Source organism: Chaetura pelagica, unplaced genomic scaffold (assembly GCF_000747805.2).
Source record: "Chaetura pelagica isolate M959 unplaced genomic scaffold, ChaPel_1.0 scaffold388, whole genome shotgun sequence".
Taxonomy (NCBI): Eukaryota; Metazoa; Chordata; class Aves; order Apodiformes; family Apodidae; genus Chaetura; species Chaetura pelagica.
This window is the reverse complement of record NW_009954111.1, coordinates 499978-522543: the sequence shown is the minus strand read 5'-3', so window position 1 is coordinate 522543 and position 22566 is coordinate 499978. Positions and strand designations below refer to the sequence as shown.

Here is a 22566-nt window from a genome sequence, read left to right as displayed (position 1 = left end):
ACAAAATCCTTGGTTGCCTCTGAGCTCCAGACATGACCCCCGAGTTTTCCTCTTTGCCAAATAAGTTATATGACTAATGCTGGCACATTTTTCTCTTCTGGTCAAAGAAGTTTTCCTGAGGAACATTCTCTTTATTTTTAGACATGCTGGAGCATTCTGGAGGGTTTGGGCTTGGGATACTGTTAGGTATAGATTTATCACAGCTTCCATTAAGAAGAAATTATCTCTGGTTGTCTGGTTACTTTGAGGCTACTATTAATCAATTCAATGGAAGGTAACATGCAAACAGAACATTTCTTCACCAAATACAGTCAAAATTTTTTATGAAAGACATTGTGTACTTACAAAAAAAGCTTGATTTTTCCCTATATTTTTTCACCCAAACCAAGAAAGATTTCTCTGCCTCCTCTGCTTCTCCTGATACCTCCATTTCGAGGGTTATGCCCTCCTGTACTCTTTGCACAGTAGGTAGTGCTCGTTAGAGAGAGATGCTCATTAAAAGCATCGTAGTTTTTATAACCCGTCCCTCCTTTGAAGTCCCAGGGGCTATTCAGGTATATACAATCTTTCTTTCCAAAATTATTTTCTTCCTTTCTTAACCAGGAGAAAGTATGTTCTTGATTTCTCTTCTTTGGTGAGTCAAATATCTTTAATAATGTCTGTCATGACAAAAAACTTCTTGTCCCAAGGAAGTAAACACTTTTTTTCCTCTCCTTAGGTTATTATATGCACAGGTTTCAGTGGAAGTATTTTTGCTGATGGATCTTGTATATCTGTTCATACCCCATAAAATGAGTTTGATAGGAACATCTGGAGAGGACAGAAGACCTAACTTGTTGCTTACTCTTAGGTGAAACAAAACATTAACTTAACTACTTCTGAATGGCAACAGGTTGAAGTGATGAATCCACAAAGTCTTCCTTCAAGCTGTGCATCCCACTTAAAAATGTTCCCAAATGCACCTGCAGGTAGGGCTGCGAGTGGCTCAGGTGCCTGGGATGGGTGTTTGCCAACAAGCTTCACTTAGAGTATTTCACATTTGAAAATTTCTAGTTCACCAGTCAAAATGATCTGTAACTTCTCCCTGTATAAGGGTCTGTTCCACTTATATAATTCATGTGTGTCTGTAATGTGCTCTCGGGATCTCTTATAAATATTATTGTTTTGCTTCTTTGAAGTGATTTGTAAGAACCTTTAAAATGAAAATACACCTCAAAAATGTCACTGACATTTTAGAAAGAAAATTTGCATATTGGTGCTTTCTGCTGGAAAGGTAATACATGGTTATCATGATGATGATAATGAGTGAGTATATATGGGCCAAAGAAAAATACCAGGGATTTTTAAAAGCCAACATACCAAATAATGTCTTTTGCTTGTTCCTCTTTACAAACAGATATTCAAGAGTTTTATGAAGTGACACTGCTAAATTCCCAGAAAAGCTATGAGCAAAAAATAGAAGAGGCAAATCAAGTTGCAGAGAAATGGGAGAAGACAACATCTGCCACAGATGATGAAAAACTGCAGAAAAACCAAGAGGTAAATAACAAGATCAAGAATTAAAATGTATACACTGAGTGAGATGTCTCAAGCCTGAGAAAGGCCAAGCAATGTTTGACAAGATTGAAAGACTGGCCTTAATTGTGGAATTAGGGTAGATTATAGAAGATGTGTAGTGTTATCTCTCTGACCTTGAATATGTTGCTGACTTCTTAATCCTTTCAACTGACATTTGTCAAAGGGGAAGTAAAGAACTTTATCTCATCTTTGGTGTACTTCACCTGATACTTGGTGACTGTGATTTCTCCCAAAAGAGAATATATCTCCTTTACTTGCTAATAACCACTGAGGTTATTCATAGTCCAGTGATTGTATCCTGTGTAAAAAAAATTAATAGGACTTTTCATAATTATGGGACTGACATTGGGCTGGACTTTTCTATAGCCCAAGTGCAGAGATATCAACCTAAATAGTCTCTGTATGAGGAACAGATGTATAGAAGAAAGTTAAACACCTTTCTTCAGTGTCAGGATCTAAAATATTTCTTTGTCACCACTGGCTCCAATCTGCCCCTGGCTGCCTGCAGGCTATTATTAACTAAATTAGCTATCTAAACTGATTGTCTCCCACCATGTTTATACTTCAAAGATGAAAACAAACTCCACAGAACCAAGCAATGAATTGCTGTGTTCTTAAAAAGTGAGACAGAAATGGAATGGGCATGAACTGCAAACTGCAAATCTTCAGGCCAAAATCAAACATGAGGGAAATGTACAATCATTTCCATTGATTTTATGGTTCAAAAGATATTTCAAGTTTTAAAAGTTGTTCCAAAATACTTTCTGTAGGCATAACTACTTTTAAGAGCTTCCCTCTTTTAAAATATAAAACCCAGAAAGAAATTGTCGCTCTACTTGACATTTTATATGTGATTCTTTAGAAAGATGAATTGGAATTTCAGGCAGCTAGAACATAACTCTCTGAAGAAATGAAGAAATTTATTGTAAAAATTAATTAGCAAAAGAAGCTTGCAGAATGAATGAGAACAAGCATTCTGATTTTGAGTGAAATCAGAACAAATGAGTCTTAACATTAATGTAGGATATATCCCATGAATGATTTAACATTTGAGTCCCAGCTTGCAGGCACAGCTACTAATCCCTGTCATATATTTTTAATTTATTTTTTTTTTTCACAAAGCTAAATGCTTTTAAAATGGTGAAAGTGTATTCCAGCATATTATCTCTTGAACCACCTGAGAAAGACAGTACATCACAGACTCTCTTTTCTTTCCAGTCTTATCACAGTATTTGACCCTCAACCCCATCTTTAACCTCATTGCTAAGAGTTGTGATGCTAGTCTTGTCCAGCGGAATTTAAATTCCAATTTTTATGCTGAGAATAATAGAATATATAGGGCTAACTCCAAATTATGCTTAGCATATGAAAATGGCTTTCTGGCTTATAGCAAAACAATAGAAAACTATTGCTTAGAAACTGGAACAAGCATTTCAAGCCAGGGTGCTGGCAGTCAGAATCCTGGCTGTCCTCATTTTTAATTTGCCATTTATCCATAAATTTCATCAGTGTAATGGAAGCACAAATTGTATAGTTCCTTAAAAAATCATACTTATATATGTTCTGAGGGTCCAACTGCAGGCAGAATAGACTAGAAGTATAGACTTTTGTATAGTTTTTGTGGTTTTTTTTTTTCCTTTTCACTGCAGAATATACTATCTGCAGTTCCAAGTCAGAACTGGTTAGCACATGCTAAATGTACCAGCTGCTGTAAAAATCCAATGCAGTGCTTTGCTTTCTATGAGAAATTGCTCTATGAAAATGTAAGTGGATAATCTAATACATTGCAGAAATTCTTATTCATGGCCTATTCCTTATGGGAGCTGATGGTTTTGTACTTGCCTTTCCTACTCTCAATTACATGTCCCAAATGTGGAAAGAAAAACTTTTTCCTTTCATGCAGTGTTCCCCTGCAATCAAAACCCAATGTGATTATTCAGTCTACTGGCCAGCCCCCTTCCATGCCTTCCATTTGAAGCCTTCCTTGGCTGTTTATAGGTTAATTTTTTGTATAAATTGGTTCTTTTTCTGTATTTTCATTCAAGTCTTAATTGTTGATTTAAAAGGAAAGCAGCTTTCCCTGTCCAGGTGAGGTATCTTATGACCTTTCCTTTGTGTTGATGTATTTGCTTTTCCAAAAGTACAGGCTTTTAGATAACAGAAATGTCTGTAGATTGTTGTTTCTATTACCATGCAAATTTTCCATAGAGAGATGACTGGCCTCTAACCTGTCTCTCCTGGCATCTGTGATTACCATAGTGGTTTGTGCTAGATCTTTCAGCGTTCAAAGACTGGATCTTCCTCACTTAAGAGAGATGGAAGGGTCACAACCCATTCTATAATCTCCTGTCCTCAAGGAGTGCCTCAGAAGAGAGACATCTGCCAAACTCAGACTGTAATTTTGAATGGCTTTTGCAAAAGCAAGTGAAAATTCAGGGGAATATATTAGCTCACTGTATATGCCTGAACTAATTGCATCCAAATTTTTAGAATGAATGACCCCACATAGAAGCCAATTGCTACAAACAGTGGAATTACAAAATATGTTTGAGGGTTCAGTGATAATTACCACAGCTTTGTTTTTCTGGTGGAGCTCCTGGCCCTCATGAAATTGGTAAAGCTTCTGGTATGGCCTAGGCATTTAAGCACCACACTCTTGATTTTTACTCCACTGTTAACAGCTTTGTCGGTCATTAGAACATGAGGTGAACTCAATGTTTCCAGATGCACAGTGCAATGATACCTGTCATATTATTTTCACATTTCACCCTGTACAGAAATGAAATATATGTGGCAATGTATCTGGCAGAGCTGTAAATATCACAGACCAAAATAATTTCTGTGGGTGTATGTTAGAGAATAAGGAAAAAAAGGACATGTATGAATGTTTTTTTTTGTGTGAATCTGTCCCTGTTGTTTTCCCTCCTGTAAATCCAGCTTGACAAAATCAACTTAAATTGGTGGATTGCTTCCAAATCAATGGAACAATGTTCGGGGCAAGTTCAGTGTTGATTAAAAATGTTTACTAAGCTCTACTTTTGAAGGCTCATATTTGTTTCATATATTCATAGAGCAAGTAGGGAATGTAACATATCTGATAATAAATGAACAAGTCCGACATATTAATTGTGATGTAGGAACTCTAGAATATAGCTTTGAAGAAGATCTAAAAAAATCCTTTTGTCTGTTCTCTTGCCCTAGGGCAGATCAACTGTATTTGAGCTGTTCCTGACGTGTTTTGTCTAATTTGTTTTTTAAAACCTCCCACAGTGAAAACTCAACAACTTCTCCAGGTAACTTACTCCCTGACTGATAGAACATCTTTCCTGATGACAAACTGGAGTTTCTCTAACTTCAGTGAAAACCCATTAGTTTTTGTTTAGTTTGCAGTGGACATGGAGAACAGTTTATTCACTCCTGTTCCAAAAAGCACCTACACATATGTTTAACTAATCATATACGGTAAGAAGAACTTCCAGCTTCTCTGCTTTTCTCTCTTTTAGAATGACCTTTGTGACCTGCTCTTCCTCAGCAGCCTTGTCATTTTAAGTGATGTGCCATGTAAAAAAAATTTCTGGGTCCTATTAAAAGTCTGGTCTTTTGGGAAAGAAAATATTTAGTTGGCTTAGATTCTTCTCAAAGGAGCTGTACTTAGGGCTATGAAATATTTTAGTTTCCAAAACAAAAAGCCTTTGAGCACTGTGGAAGGCAATTAGTCTTGACAGCATAGGCACTATATATCTCTTTATGTATCCCTATATCTCCATATGTATAAAAAATTCCTGGAAACGACTCTGCAAAATGTGTTTATTAATGAAAATACTAACTCAGAATTTAGTAACTGCAGGTTTTATTTCCTTTCTGTTTTGGATACTTCAAGTAGGACTGTATGTGAGGTTTGAGAGGACTTAAGAATTGAGTCACAAGAGGGAAATGGGAATTATAGTGTCTGAGGCATCTCACCAGGTCCAGGTATCACTTAAGGACCACATCTTGTGGTGCAGTGCATGGGAAGAAATTGATGTCCAAGATTAAAGTCCTCAAAACCCAGAACCTAACAAGGAATAAATTAAAAAAGTGAAGCAAGATGTCATTCCCATAAAATCTGCCTCAAGAAGTTGGTACCTTATTCCAATTAAGAATCATGATCACTTTTCTGTAAGTAGGGACATAGCTAGATGTGTAAAGGCACTGCTGATACAATTCTCCTTATGAAGAACCTATTTGCTTAGGATGTTTTCCAAGGATGTGGCAATCTATATTTAGCTCCCTTCTTGACCAGAGAGGAGCTGATACTGCTTCTCTTCTCACCCGTGAGAGTGCACTGTGCATTGTGCTGGCAAGTATTGTTTTACTTTTTCTCATTGCGATGTTTCCAATATATATGGAGTAATTAAATATTTATTGGGACAGAGTGCTGACACATGACTGTAGCCTAGTGTTTATAATTATTTCTGCTCTGATGAGTATTATTTTGTCTTCTTCAGTTCTCTCTCAACCTTTCTCCACCTCCCCATTTTCACCACCACCTATATTCAAATCTGGAAATGGGTGAATTTAATGGAAAAGATTAAGAACCGAACTCCAAATGCCTATTTTGTAGAGTACAATCACAGGAGCCATATGTTCCTTCCTCTCAAACTCCACTTAGGGGAAGGCCAGAATGTGGGGACAGATATTTAAGTAGGCCCAGTTGCCATAGGACGAGGGGTAATGGTTTTAAACTGCAAGAAGGTAGATTCAGAGTAGATATAAAGAAGAAATGTTTTACAATGAGGGTGGTGAAACACTGGCACAGGCTGTCCAGATGGGTGGTAGATGCTCCATCCTCACAAACATTCAAAGTCAGGTTGGATGGAGCTTTGAGCAACCTGATCTAGTTGAAAATAATCTTGTTTACTGCAAGATGGGTGGACTAGATAACCTTTAAGGTTCTCTTCCAAGCCGAACCATGGTATAATTTGCAGGATGCTGTGTTCAGTGTCAGGGTTGGTGGCACCTAGAGGAGGAACTGTGTTTGGAGATTACCTAACTGAGTGGGTTGTGAAGATATGCCAGGAACATGTAGTGTGTGGATGCTGACACTTCTTAGGCACTGAGCTGATTAATACAGTCCAGACAAGCTCATTTTGAGAACAGACAAATGCCAGGTAGCTGTCTTGAAAACATGGCAGTGGAGAGCTGATACTGGAAAGGTAATGTACCTCTGGAGGTCTGAGGATCTCAACTACTTTTAAGCTGAGTAATTTCAAGTTGCAGTAATAAAGCACCTGCATTGGCTTAAACCAGGCAACAGTTGTCTTGGCCATGGAGCCCAGTACCTGGCTTCCAGCAGGGGCCTGGCACAGATGCTCAGGGAAGAGTAAGAAAAGGGCAAGCCTGTATAATGGGCACTTTAGCTGTTTTGCAAGACTAATCTTAATATGTTTGGACTAGAAACACAGAAAGTGCTCAGTGCTGGTAAACCTTATTTTATAAACATTCAGCATGGTATTCACTGCAGATCTCATGCTGACTGGGGATGTGCCCAATCTGCTGCTGAAAGTCCTGAAGACGGTGTTTGTAATTTAATCTCTGCCAAAGACCTTAATCACTTCTTTGGATAGGCTTTATAAGACCAGCATTCACAGCTTGAAGGTGTTTTTTGAAATAAGGGCTCTTAAATTGTCCCTGTTGTAGACAGAAGACTGATTTATTTTCAACCCTAGGAAATGTCAGGTAGGGATTCAGCTGGAAGAGCTGGAAGTGCTTTCAATTCAGACCTTCCAGTTCTCAGAAGAGCTCTCTCACGCTACCCAGTTCCAGATGAGGCTGGGGAAAGGTTCTCTCTGTCTCTGCTGTCAAAGCTTCACAACTGGGCAGTCTCTGTCTCTGCTGTCAAAGCTTCACAACTGAACCTGAGTTAACAGGTTAGAGGAGTTTGAGAGTAGGTATACAGGTCTCAGCCTGGCTTCTCAGCTTAACCAATGGCCACTTGCCTGGGAAAAAGTATTCGTCCTTCCCAGGGCTCTCTGCATTGCATGAAGCAGTCCCTAGACAAATGATGCCTCATGCTTAATGTTGTGTAGATAGATGCAATTAAAACGGAGATGCTCAGAAAATACAATAATGGAGAACATAAAAGTACCTAGATGGAGGTACCCATCTGGTAGAACAAAAATTGCTCTTTAGCTATGACAACAGTAACACTGCTTAAAACTACAGGCTTGTGCTCAGCTCTCAGATACTCATTAAAAACCATAATTTACCCTTGTTTTAACTTCTATTTCATTAGTTTGGTCTCCAGTGCTACTTATTTCTAGTCTGCAGCATTTTGACCTTCATTCAGACAGAAAATTGAGGTGAAGGAGGAGAACTCTGCTGTTGTGCTTACAAAAAACTCTGGTAGCTGAAGGTCTGCTTCTCCCTGCATCATAGCATGAAAAAAACTGTTTCCTTACAGGGCAGATGGTGCAGAGACTTTCCGCATTTGAACGAGAATCATTTGCCGTGACTGCAAGATTGATCATCACACACCCATCTCACGTGCACAATCTACATTCAGCACAGTGAGATATCATTGCTTGGAGATGGTCCCCAAAGATTCCAGTTCTTTGTTTAATTCCTGTTGTTCCATACATTTCTTATGTTTAGAGGCTCATTTCTCAAAGAGTCGATTGCAGCTTGCAAAATGAATCTTGCTATTTCTGCTTGCTTCAGGAATGTCTGCTATCCTGGTACCCAGCTATTATAAACATTGTAATTACTTCTCTGTTCTATAAGTGTTGACTTGTTAAAAGTTCCAGTAGTAAAACCGTTACTCAGAAACCTTTTGCCTGTGGCAATTATCAGCCTATTAATCTGTTTTGTGCTGCTGGTCTGAAAACATGGACCTGCAAGACCCTTCTATGTCTGCATATAAAAATGCAGGCTCTTCTCTGGATTTTTGTTTGTTTTCTTTGTTTGCAACTGGGTACAGCTTAATTTGTATGGCTTTGTTTACTCCCAGGAACCAAATCTGATTCTGTTTAAGTGATTATATTTAATATGCAAGAGTCATTAGGTATGATCAACCATAATGTTTCATTAGAAGGGATTGAAACATTCAGTTTTATGTGTCTGTTTCTTCACTAGATTTAGCTTCTACAGTACACATTTATCTGAGCAAATGCAGTTTGTGTCTGTGGGTTGATTCTGTACTAGAGCCAACTCCCATGCAACTCTCTTTGGCACAAAGCTCTCCTTCAAGAAGGCAGCAGTCTTTTTAAGGGGAACAGTATAGATGACATCTTGGTTCATGTTTTGCTAGTTGTGTTCTTTTGCACTCCAGGATGTGTAACAACCTTAACTGGATAATTGTTTAACAACAATGCTGAAGCTTGGCTTCATGGAATGCTTTACTTGCAGAGATTATTTTATACACTTGACTTCTCATATGGTTTGACTAATGTTTAGAAATGGGTAACTGCAAAGTCAAAACATTATTAAAAACCTTATTTATGACTAGCTGCAGCTAAATGTCTTACCCATACTTGGTAGCCATGCTGGGTCTCTATTTACAAATTTGTTATTTGTTCTGTAGCTTATCAATAACTTAAGTGCCATTGCATCTGCTAAATGTCACTTTGGAGTTGCTTGTGAGTGTGTTTTAATGTTATCGGGCTGATGTTTCAATTTTGAACCAAGAAGTTGTATTTGTGCAGAACAATGTCACTCTGTGGACAGAAATGCTCCAGAGTGCATAATTCTGGACTCCATATCCCAAATCCCTGCAGGAGAGTTTCTGATGAAGTTGTGATGCTGAGAGTACAGCAACGTGCACGTCATGCCACTCTCCAAACAGACAATTTCTGTCCCCTGGGCAAGTCTCAGAGTTGACATTGTTCTGCTTTTGCCATCTCCTTGTACTTGCATAGTTAGGCATGATCACATAAAAAGCCTTTTTCTTTATGGCCTCTCACTTTTATTGTAACACCAACATCATATTGCTGTGCCTTGCATGAGAGTTTAGAGGAGTCACTGGCCTGATAGGTCCTTTCTGATAGAGAGATTTGATTTAGTTTAATAATTGTTTATTTAGTTTAATAATTATTTTCTACTGAAATTGGTGGGAGGGAGAACAGAATTGGAATCTCAGCATTAAACAAACTAAACCAGATCAGCAGTGATGAGAGAGTCACATCCGAAACAGCAGGTGTGTTTGCTTTCATTTTTTTTTTTCCACATTTATATAATCTGGCTGTCAAACAACCTTTAGGCAGTTTTCTGATCTGGGATTTGTTATTACATCTGCAAAGGATTGGGAGCAGGCCAGAACAGCTGGTAGAAAACAGAAACAATAATTTTCCCTACTGAAGATGTGCCTGAATATTAACCAGCATACAGAATCATCCAAACTTCTAATCAAGATTTGGGTCTCTATTGTGATAAGCATTGAGATACAACTATTGTGTCAGTTCCACACCTCTGTGTATCAAGGTCAAAAATTATAGATTTAATAATTAAAGACACTAAGATAATGTCACTTTACAAAAAGCTCTTGCAATTTAAACATTTTTTTCTAAAATAATTGTTCTAAAACACAATATATTTTAACAAGGGCTGTTGTCATACCAGAGTTATCTGAAAAAATGTCCTACTTAAAACTAGCAGAATGTCCCAACAGGCTTCTACCACAAGCTAGTAGTTCCTCCAAAGATTGTGATATACTTCACTGTTTCTAATAGGATTCTGAGAGTTATATTTTAGCTATCTGCAAAAACAAATACACCCACTCTTAAAAATGTAGTTCTTTGCCCTGTAAAACTGTAAGAGTTCTGTAAAATCGATATTCAGGGGCGAATGTACTGTAGTTAAGTTTCACTCAAAAAATACTTCAGAGCTATTTGTCTCACTTACACGTTTATTAACTCTGATCATTCACCAATCTGAGCAACTAAGCAGGGGAATTTACTGCCCTCCATGAGCAAAGGACACAGGTCTCCACAGAGAAGCTTAAGAGCCCATTATATATTTCTGTAGTCTACCAATACTTCTTTATTAAAATGCTTCTTAAATAGTTCCCAAGGATAAGGAAAGATATCACCCTAAGACTTCTGGATCATATAATGATCACCATGGGAGTGATTTCTTGGATAGGTGCATATATCTTTGCTCAGTAAGATAAATATATATGAAAAAGAAGATACCCTTCGTTCTTTGTTTAGTTGTTTATAAACTGGGACAGGTACTTGCAGGTTTTAAAAACAGCAAATACAATCCTAAATGTAACAACCTGGGAAATTAAAGGGAAGCTGTCAGTTTGAAAATATAATTTATCCCCATGTTTTATATGTATAATATAGTTACAAATTACATGACTAGAACCCCAGGACTTTATACATTTTCAGCTTGTACATTTTACACATTTGACTGTGTTTAATTATCACCTCTACCACTTTAATCTGGAACAGGTTATAGTGAAAACTTCCCCTGGTTTAGAGATGAGACAATTTGATGGTTATTTGCCATTATAATACTTAAGTGGATCATGAATAAACCATTTGTCTAGACCTGTGTGTACTGTGAAGGAGTGATTTTCACCCTTAGTCATTCTCCTCCTTCTTGAATAAAGCTTTTTGGAACATGCTTCTTTTTCCTATGTAATCCTGATCCATTTGCCCATCCAAATGGCCATGTATGGAGATGACTTTCTGGACTTGTTTCTCTAACCGTATTTTCCTTGCTGTTGGAAGTCTCTGTTGACTTCCCTCTTTCCGCCATATCAACACCACTTTATTGGTCCTACTTTTAAGGCCTGTCCTGTCTCCTCTCTGCATGTCTACTCTTGTACTTCTCTAGCAATTGACCTCCACTTCTGCTTTCTCAGGTCTTCATGACATTTTCAGTGCATTCAGTGGTGGTTGCCACCATCAGTGTACCAGAGCTCTTCAGAAAGAGCTGTGAGACTATCTCATTTCATCTTTAAAATTGTCTTTTGTCCTGAAAGAGAGGTGCTTGCAGCCATAGCAATCAGTCCTGTTATATTTTCTTCCTGTTGATCAATGCTGTCCCACTGTTTGTTCATGTTTTTCCAATTGCTGTCATCTTGAACCAAAATGGACAGTTTGATGGAGCAGAACCTCCACGTGGTCATAACCCCTATAGTGCTGTTCAGTTCATTGTTGCTGCTGCATAAAGTTTCTTTGCTGAAAGGAGAAACCAAAGTGATGAAAGTTTCCCAGACCCTCCAGTTTTTGCAGAAGTGTAGGGGAGCCTACCTGGTTTTCTGAAATGCTCTGCCTGTCACTGTATATATATATGTAGATAGATAGATAGATAGAGTTAGCTCATCAGTTTCAGACAGTTCCTTTCTGAGAAGGCACCAGGCAAACAACTGTTGTACAGTCTGGAAAAAAAAAAAGCCTTACATTAGATGTAACAGACATAGTGGATCTAAAGTCCACTCTCTCAGAAGAAGGCATATGAAACTCTGGTGGAAACAGCTATGGTAACTTTTAAATGGCTATTGTTTTAGTGAATCACTTAAACAAGTTGGATCTGTGTGATTTGGAATTAGCTAATTACAATGAGAAGGACTGAGCGGTTTCAGGTCATTCGTTACGTCAGACTGGTGCCTTCTCTCGCACAATTTGTGGTGTTGTGGTAGGTTGTAGAAAACCAGAGGTAACAAGACACACGGCTTTGTCTCTTCCTAAGGAGTAGGAAGAGTCATGACAGACATATGCCTCTACTTACATAATCAGTATTCTTTTTTAGAGATATCTTGTACTTTTTTTTGACAGCAAATGTTCCCAGGGTACCCAGCATCATTGCTAGGTCAGCAGCAAGTCTGTAACTAGAGCTTTCAGTATTCAGGAGGATGACTACATTGTTGCCTTAAACAGTCCATCTTCTGTAGTTATGGGTGTATTTCTTAATGCTGTTTCTTCACTCAGTATCACTTTATTTCTTGATTGGCTTCCTTGCTTTTGTTCCCACCTAGGGAATGTGCCTCACACACGCACACACAGATCTTTTCACTCCCTGTAGATACTTCTGTTACTTTGGAGGATTGGAATTGTCATATATTGCTCTTCTCTTGTGATCTGTGATGATCATCTTACCCTTAGACAAGGACCAAAAACCTCCTTATATTGCTCCTCTGTTACAGGGAGAGCCCTCAAAGAGTTGGGAGGACTGATCTGATGTTGTTGCCCAGTGCTGAGCAGAGGGGAATGCTGCAGCTTTCTGCTCAAATTGTAACAAACTTGAAAAAAAAAGAGACAGTGTGCCCAGCTTCACAGTGTTCTGTTGTAGCCCAGCCAAAATACGGAGGAGGCCTGAGTTCTTTGTGAATTGTGATCAGGCTGTTGGTTGCAGATATATGGAAGAGGGTTCCTAGCTAACCATAGCAAAGAAAACAGCCATTGTGATGTTCCAAACTGTGAAATTACATCACTGATTGCAGGTATCTGTCTTAATAGTATAAACTACATTTTTGCCATTAGCCTTTAAAAGTGCAATATTAGAGTTGGCCATCTCTCTTAGTGGCACCTCTTGTGAACCCTGTTTTACGAAGAACTGCACAAAAAGGTGTCAAGATGATCTTGTTTAACTTCAGCTTTGTTTACCACCTAGTGAAATGCAAAGTTGACCTGGTTGTAATAATACAACATGCTGTAAAAATGAGCTACAAGTAAAGAATAGCGCATAGGTCTGGCTGCTGTTGACATTAACAGGCATCAGTGGTTTTATGAGTCTTCTCAATGCAACCAGAATTGCAATCTGAGCCCCCTGTTAATGAGAAGTGAGGTTGTACATAACAGTGAATAAGGATGTTTCAAGCAAATATTTATCAACGGTGAATATATTTTCTGACAAGGTTTTCATGTGGCAATCCTCCGAGCCTATATGTACATCTCTACTTAAGCCAGCCACTCCACTGGTAGATACATCCCAACAAAAAGCACAAAGATGAGTCTGCCTAGACACATTTCAAGTGCCTGAAGCTGCAGACAGCTTTAGTGTGAGGTGTGGCAGAGTCAGAGAGAGTTTTCATGAGACTGGATTTATTGTTTCATCCAAACTCCCCTTCTAAGAATGTAATCTGCACCTCACTGTCACAGAGCTGTGACAAGGGCACTGCTTCAGTTGGCACCTCTGGAGGATTCCTGGTCCCTGTAGGAACCAGATGGACAGTGTCAGGTAGCATGCATGGGAGGAGCATTTCATGGACTAGGAGTCTGCCTCCCTACTGCCCTTGGCATTGCCTGGTACATGAGGCATTTGCTCTTTTTTTTCATGATGCAGCTGACAGTGATGTTTGTTTAATGCAGTTACAGCTGCCCTTGCACTTCTGTGCTTCTACAACTTCACAGAAGCTGAAATCTCTGTACGGTCCATAACTTTGTAATAACCTTGGTCAGTAGGTAGTGTTAATAGTTCTAGGAGCCCTCATATAAAAGCTCAGGTTTCTGCATTCTCTCCACTGGGCAGTGGCAGATTCTTATCCAGCATTTAGCTCATGACAGTTGTCACAAAGGAAATTTTCTGGCAGACCCATGGAACTCCAACCTTCTGCAAAGTATTTAGGGAATGTTTGTTTTCCGTTTTGCTTCACATCATCATCTGTTTTTCAACATTTAGGGAGTGTGATGATGTATTCTGCAGTTTAATGTCCTGAGTCATTCCACTTAAGTCACTTTTTGAGTCCTTTTCCTTTTATATATATGTGTCAAGCATTTTGTAATGCTTTCTATGAGGGAAGCTGAATGAAAAAAGGTGGGACGGTGTTTTGCCAAAGGTTTTGTTTAGCTGCAGGATTTTTTGCATGTCAGCATGAGTATATGTGTTTGTGTAGTTCAGCAGCCGTGACTTAGCAAGGCAGCCTGCCACTGCAATGACAGCCACAGCTTACTTCCCCTCCCTATGGCTGTGGCTGAAACACATAATCTTCTCTACAAAGGTTTAGGATGCTTCAAGCAAAACTATCTTGTGAAGTAAAAGTCATTACAATATTCAGAAGGGTTTGGAATTTTTTTTTTATTTTTGTGGGTCTTTTCTTGTTTTTGATACAGGCTTTGTATCCTTGCATTAGTGTAAAACACCTTTGGTCTTCCTAAGCATCACTTTATGACATATCAGTCCTGTTCTCAAAATGGGACTAGTTTTATTGCTGCTAATGGAATTCACCATTTCTGGCAAGAACAGGCATAAAATTTCATCTCAAGTGAAATGTGGGTAGTGTCCTTCTCTGTAATTTCTCTGGAGTTGTGTGTAAATAGGAAGACTGTGTGGGCCAGTGGGGGAGACTGGATTCTATTCTTGGATTTGCTATGGACCTGCAGTGCATCATGAGATAAATCAGAATTCAATCACATTACATGAGATACTTCTTTAAATGTATTTCCTACAAGGTTAGCATGCAATACCTAGCACTGTTGGGTGTTTCTCCTATTTGGAGTTGTTACAATTCTATTGTATATATACACACTTTTTTCTTACTCTCACATATTACATATAATGTTTATAATGAGGAATAGTATGATCTGAAACAAAATAGTTATGAGTCTGGTCAAGGTAAAAATGTAATGCTAGAGCTTGTCCTAAACTGTATGTGATAACACATGTGCACACTCTTGTTCTCCTGAGAACTAAGAGGGATACAGTCCTCTGAAAGCAATTGTCCTTGCTCTCCTGACTGAAGCAGAGGCTATTATAGTTAGCAGTAAATGAAGAGCTGCCCTCAAAGTACTAGCTCCTTTCCATCAAAAATTCTGACCTTATACTCATAAATGCCCTATTATCTCTAATCTGAGGTCATTCCATGCCAGCTGTATGGAAGAAAGGTTGCCAAGTAGTTCCTCATCTTGCACCATCATATAATTGTTATTAATTAATACAGTGTCTCTAATTATGGTTGTTACAGGGAAGCAGATAGAAAGGTAACCTCAGCAGTTAGGTAATTGCAATCTAATTGAATTGGGTCCATTTGTGGGGGTGCAGAGCTGGGAAAGGAGAACAGGCTAAGCTACACTGTGCAGCTAGCTGGAGGTGGGAAGAAGGGCCACTCTCAGCCTCTCTGTTCCTCCCATCATGATAACATTTGATTGTCCTTAATTTGTAAAAAGATTTATACTAACTCCTTGGAGGTCCCAAGACATCAGGAAGCAGTTCAGCTCCTCCTGGATAAAAGCAAAGTCTAGCTCACTACGTGCTACACCAGTGTGTATGAAATGTGGGAATTGCTCTATGGTATCTTCCTGGCCAGGAGAGCACAGCAGTGATTTACTTAAATGTTTTGCATCTCTGCAACTATGTTTGCTGCCACTGCTGCCTCAAATCTACTATAGCTACATGCCTTTCTGAAGAGTCCAGTGCCCAGTCATTTATTTCTGGCTTTCAGGAGAAAATGAACCAACTGGGGGCTGTTACTGTGTAAGTCTCTGTTAAAGCTCTTGACCTTTAACCATAGGATTAGTGTCCTAAGGGAGATACCACTGAAGCAGCAGTTTGAGGCAAAGGGCTGTATACATCCTTGGGATTTCTAGAAAACCCAGCACTGAGCCCTGGAATTAGTAGTCTAATTCCCACACTGTGCTGTTAACATCTTTGGAGGGAAAGTATATTGGTTTCAAGAAGAATTAAATATGAAAAGAACAATTAAAAAATACTGTTTTATCGTAGCAACCAAAGCAGTTGGGATTTTTTTTGGTTGTGTTTTCTTTTTCTTTTTTATTTTTTTTTAAATAAAAAACACCACTGATGCAATAAAAAATGACAGAAGAGAATAAATGTATCAGGTTGTTATGGCAACCAAAATATGTAGGTTGAAATTTATGTATGCAGAACTTCTATGTAAGTTGAATAAATATTATCCTTGCTAATTAAAATATCATTCAAATATTATTTAATTTAAAATCATTAGTCATGTTTTCTCTTACAGTTAATGACTTAGTTTCTGTTTTCTATTTCCAAGTATTTCTATTTACTTCCAGCTGTGGTCTGCTTCTGTTTTCAGGGCAAGATTGGTATTTCACTTGTAGAGGCTTAAATGCAGAGGGACTCTACAGAAGCTGGGGAATGAAATGTATGCAGATGGGCACAACTGGAACCAAACCATGTGCTTTAACATATTATTCTTATTGCAGTTCACCTTCCTGCTCGAAGGGACTTTTGGCAGGTGTCAACACTCTGTGCTGGAAGGGATCTCCCTGCAAACACAGCTCCCTGTCTTTGCCCCCAGCTTGACACAGTGCACGTGGAGCTCCTTCCAGAGCCTGTTTCTGCATACAGCCTGACCTCTTCAGCTGCAAATTTAGCTTCCAAAAGTTGTATGACAGCCAGTTCTAAATGGGCATTCATTAATTATGTTCAGCCTTTTAATTTTTCTAGTCCTTTTCCTCCAGCCTTCAGGAGAATTTGGTAATAGCTTCTGCTTTATTTGAAAGAAATAGATCTTTATTATCCCAAATTACTCTTCGTATTTAATCTTCTTTATGCTCAGCAAAGGGCAGCCCAATGGCTGAAAGGTAAGGAATGGGGAGAATGAGCATTAGGATCTGATTGAATCCCAGTGAGCTGAGGGAAATGCATTTATTTGTTTCAAATTTTCTTCTCATTCATTTTCATGTTCAGAGCAGTCAGAATTTGCCCTACAGCATTTGGTAACACTGTTGCCAAGAATGTTTTGGAAAACAGTATATCAGGGTAAGAACTCAGCCATACATAAGTTAATTGTCTCCATTTCTTATGTGGGTAGATGTCTGGCATGGAGCCGCTGCAGCAAGGATGGGTCTTTGCCTGAAAACTGTGACTGATCTGTCCAGACTCATGCTCTGAGTCTTATTCTCATGCAGCTGAACTGAGAATGATGCATCTCTTCATCCTTGCAGCAGGGTTCATCTTTGCAATGCTCTTTTCACTTATTTTTCCTCTTGGCCACGTGCAGTAGGCCAGCAGATACTGCCAACAACCAATGTCTGGTGTGCCAGGTCTCAGCAGGGGACAAACTGATCCTTGAGCAACCAGCCCTTGCAAGGCTTGTGTTTGCAAGGACTCTGGTCACTGTGCTGTGCATGATCTTCCCCAGCTGCACAAGTCCACCATGGTGTGTCCCTTAGTGACACTCTGCTCCCTGGAAAAGGAGATAACACGAGTGCCTTGCTTTGTACCCCAGATTGAAAATGAAGCTCTGCATGAGTGATGCTGGAGATGGAGCTGGGGTGGGCAAGATGAAACTCCTGGGTGTGTCTTCTGACCGCTCACAAGGCTTGAGTTTGTGCAGCCATCAATTTCCAGCCACCTTCATCCAAACTGTGTTAGGGAGAACAGCTGAAGCATGAGTCAGGACCTCTTCCCTACCTGAATTTGCTTCCTGGAAAATCAGTTGTCTTGCCCCAGGGTCACAGTGCTATGGAGTAATTGTGATATGGATAATCAGGGAGATCACAGAATCTTAGGGGTTGGAAGGGACCTCAAAAGATCATCTAGTCCAACCCCCCTGCCAGAGCAGGATCACCCAGAGCACATCACACAGGAATGTGTCCAGACAGGTTTTGAATGTCTTCAGAGAAGGAGACTCCACAACCTCTCTGGGCAGCCTGTCCCAGGGCTCTGTCACTCTCACAGGAAAGAAGATTTTTTCTGATGTTTAGGTTGAACCTCCTGTGTTCCAGTTTGCACCCATTGCCCCTTGTCCTATCACTAGACGTCACTGAACAAAGCCTGGCTCCATCCTCCTAACACTCGCCCTTAACATATTTGTAAACATTGATGAGGTCAGTCTCCTTTTCTCCAAGCTAAAAAGACCCAGTTCCCTCAGCCTTTCCTCATAAAGGAGATGTTCCACTCCCTTTATCATCTCCGTGGCTCTGCCCTGAACTCTCTCAAGCAGTTCCCTGTCCTTCTGGAACTGAGGGGCCCAGAACTGGACACAATACTCCAGATGCGGCCTCACCAAGGCAGAATAGAGGGGGAGGAGAACATCCCTTGACCTACTAACCACAGCCTTTCTAATACACCCCAGGATTCCATTGACCTTCTTGGCCACAAGGGCACATTGCTGGCTCATGGTCATCCTCCTGTCCACCAGGACCCCCAGGTCCCTTTCTCCTACACTGCTCTCCAGCAGGTCAACCCCTAGCTGTACTGGTACATGGGGCTGTTCTTCCCCAGATGCAAGACTCTGCACTTGCTCTTCTTGAATTGCATCAAGTTTCTCCCTGCCCAACTCTCCAGCCTGTCCAGGTCTCACTGAATGGCAGCACAGCCATCTGGTGTGTCAGCCACTCCTCCCAGTTTAGTGTTATCAGCAAACTTGCTGAGGGCACACTCTGTTCCCTCATCCAGGTCAATGATGAAAACATTGAATAGTACTGGTCCCAGTACCAATCACTGAGTGACTCCACTAGACCTCCAAGTAGATTCTGTGCCATTGACCACAACTCTCTGACTTCTTCCTTTCAACCAGTTCATGATCCATCTCACTACCTGACCATCAAGACCACACGTCCTCAGCTTATCAACAAGGATGCTGTGGGAGACGGTGTCGAATGTTTTACTGAAATCAAGATAAGCCACATCTACAGCCCTACCATCATCTATCCACCTAGTTACTTCCTCATAGAAGGCTATAAGTTTGGTCAAACATGACTTTCCCTTGGTAAAACCATGTTGACCACTCTTAAAGACCCCTTCATCCTTGATATGCCTAGAGATAGCATCAAGAACAAGTTGTTCCAGGGATGGAGGTGATGCTGACTAGTCTATAGTTACCCGGGTCCTCCTTCTTGCCCTTCTTGTAGACTGGAGTGACATTTGCTATCCTCCAGTCCTCAGGCACCTTTCCTGTTGCCCACAACTTGCCAAAGATGATGGAGAGTGGCCCAGCAATGACCTCCACCAGCTCCCTCAGCACCCAGGAGTATATTCCATCCGGACCCATAGATTTATGGATGTCCAGACTGCTTAACTGATCCCTAACCCAATCCTCATCTACCAAAGCAAACTTCTTCTTCATCCTGACTTCTTCTGAGGCTTTAGGGATCCAGAGCTCCTGGGGAAAGCCTGCAGGAGTAAAGACAGAGGCAAAGAAAGCATTCAGCACCTCTGCCTTCTTTATATCCTCTGTTGCCAGGGCACCCACCTCATTCAGCAGTGGGCCTATATTGCCTCTAGTGTTAGTTCTATCTCCTAGTTGGTTTGTTCACCATTTGTATCAAGAAGTTACCATTGATGCATTGGAGGAACCTCCTAGACTGTGAATGGCTGGCTGTGTAGGCCTTCCAGCAAATATCTTGGTGATTAAAATTCCCCATGAGGACCAGGGCCTGTAGTTGAAAGGCTACTTCCAGCTGCCTGTAGAAAGCCTCATCAACTCCTTTGTCCTGATCAGGAGGTCTGTAATAGACCCCCACAACTGTATCACACATGCCAGCCTGCCCCTTAATTCGTACCCACAGACTTTCAACTTGCCCCTCATTACCCTCTGGACAAAACTCAACAAATTCTAGTTGCTCTCTCACATAAAGAGCAACTCCACCACCTCGCTTCACTGACTGATCTTTCCTAAAGAGGACATGGCCACCCATGGCCACATTCCACTCATGTGAGCTGTCCCACCATATCTCTGTAATTGTCACCAGATTATAACCTTTAGACCGCACACAGACCTCTAACCCCTCCTGTTTATTCCCCATGCTGCCTGCATTGGTGTGTAGGCATTTCAGGGAGCAAGCTGAGCATGCTGGTGGCACCCCTGGGAGATGGGAGGCCTTCTGGTCTTCATTAATACTAGAACGATGTCCCACTAGATCAAAGCCAGCTACAACCCCATCCCAGTTCAAATCCAGTTTAAAGCTCTGTGAATGAGCCCTGCTAACTCCTGCCCTGGGACCCTTTGTCCTCTGCGGGACAGAGTCTTCTCATCCAATGCCAGCAGGCCCGGTGTCCTGGAAATAAAACCATCCAGGAATTTTGTCCCCTACCTCCTTCAAGTCTAGTTTAAAGCTCTGTGAATGAGCCCTGTAATTCCTGGCCAAGAATCCTTTCTCCCCTTGTTGATAGCTCTATGCCATTGTTTGCTAACATACCTGGTGCCCTGTAAACATCTCCCTGATTGAAAAACCCAAAGTTCATCTGACAGCACCAGCCTCTAAGCCATTCATTAATCAGTTGTGTTTTCCTAGTTCTCTCAGCTTTTCCTGCCACCAAAAGGACTGAGGAAAAGACCACCTGTGCTCCTGATCCCACAAGCATTCAGCCTAGTTCTCCAAGATCCCTTCTCGTCACCCTGGGGCTTTCCTTGGCTTGAGTACAGGCTTTGTTAGCCCAGCCAAAGGGACTGCTGAGTAGCTGGTACCTTGGAGACAGATGGTCAAATCTGTGTTGGGGATGAGCAAATGCAAAGTTCACTAGTGACATTCTGACATCACTGAGAGTGAGTCTTGCTTCCAAGAGGGTGAAGCAGCACTAAATCATATCCTGACCTTTCTGAAACACAAGCCTGGAGCCACAGAATTATTCCTGAGCTCTAACACTCTTTAAGTCTGTCATAAAATCTTCTGAAAGTTTGAATCCATATTAGCTAAAGTGGAATAATAAAAATCCCAGGGTAAAATAAATATTATAGTGATATTTATGCTCTTTTCCAAATACAAGAACTTAAAAAAAATTCAAACATATGATGCAATCTATACACTAAAATCCATGATGAAATATATATTTTTCTTTTATACATTCACATTTACTGGTCATACTGGGAAGACTGGTGCAGAAGGGACTGTGGTAACATTCTTACAGGGCTTAGCCATGAGACTGTTCCAGTTTGGTTTGATGGATTTTTTGGTAGCTGGGGAGGGGCCCCCAGGGGTAGCTCTGGTAAGAAGCTGAGAAATTCCCTCTGCTCCAAACTCAGCCAAGGAGCCACTGGAGGGACAATAGATGCGCCTCATCGATTGACATACGAAAGAGCTGAGACCTGAGCAGAGAGTTCAGTTAAAGAGGAGAGTGGTGCTGGTGGTTGGTGAGGAAGAAGGGGAAGAAGGTGCCCAAGCAGAAGTCTCCCTGCAACCCATGGCAAGATGGCAGCTGTGCCCCTGCAGTCATGGAGGAACATGGTGGAACATTCCCTGAAGGCACCAGGAGGGTGGCCACTGACTTGGATTTTGTGGCCAGTGGATTTGCTGCCAGTGGACTCTGCGCAGCTTTAGAAGCCCCAGGTGCCAGGGGAGGTGGCTGTTCCTGAAGCAGCCCGTGAATTTATTGTCTTGTTGGGCCCAAACTATGACAGAGACCTTGTAGCAATCTACATCATCCTGAAACAGCTGCAAAGACTGAGCTAATGTGATGCGATGTGGAGCAAACCTTGATATCTTCAAACAACAAACTTGAAACTCTGATGTGGAAATTGAAACAAAATCCTGTCTGATGACTATAGCATTTGATTTGAAACACTGGACAATCTGTATTCTAAAGGACTTCAGAAACACTCAATTAGGCACCTCCTTTTTAAAACGATTTTGTGGACAAAAAGAAAGCTCTATTTTATTCTTTCTGGACTGAAATTTAGGCCCAGCTGAGGCAAATGAAACTCTGCCTGGCTTCTGTGAGATTATATTTCTTATTTAAGTTTCTATCATGGCTTGCTCTGGGATTGTCTGAGTTTTCAGTCATCTGTGGTATTGGTGAAAGTTAATTCCTGCTAAAAAAATTGCAGAATGGCATTTCTTCCTGTAACAAGGACTATAAGAGGCAAAGAAATAGGACTATCAGGGTACTGAAAAAGGAAAGTACATTTTGTGGTCTCTTGGATTATTTCTTTACATGGCATTGCAGGAAAAACTCTTCAAGTACCCAACAATGTTTTGTCTCCACAAACTGCTCAAGATGTATAATTCTTTTGTTGTTGTGGTCCAAGATTTTCATCAGCAGGAGCTGAAACACAATACCTTTTGGAGAGCTGTCAACTCTACCCAGGAACAGCAGCAAGGTACAGCCCTTGGTGGACTGATCACAGACACAGAAGGC

At 40.6% G+C, this 22566-nt stretch overlaps 1 protein-coding gene across 1 annotated transcript in view; it reads left to right on the top strand.

Moving 5' to 3' along the window:
• Positions 1–22566, top strand: part of LOC104393090 — a 382843-nt gene that overhangs the window by 33443 nt on the left and 326834 nt on the right. Inside the window, exon 2 of the mRNA XM_010002551.1 lies at positions 1397–1539. Coding sequence (XP_010000853.1) covers positions 1397–1539 — 143 coding nt within the window. The remainder of the gene's footprint in view (positions 1–1396; positions 1540–22566) is intronic.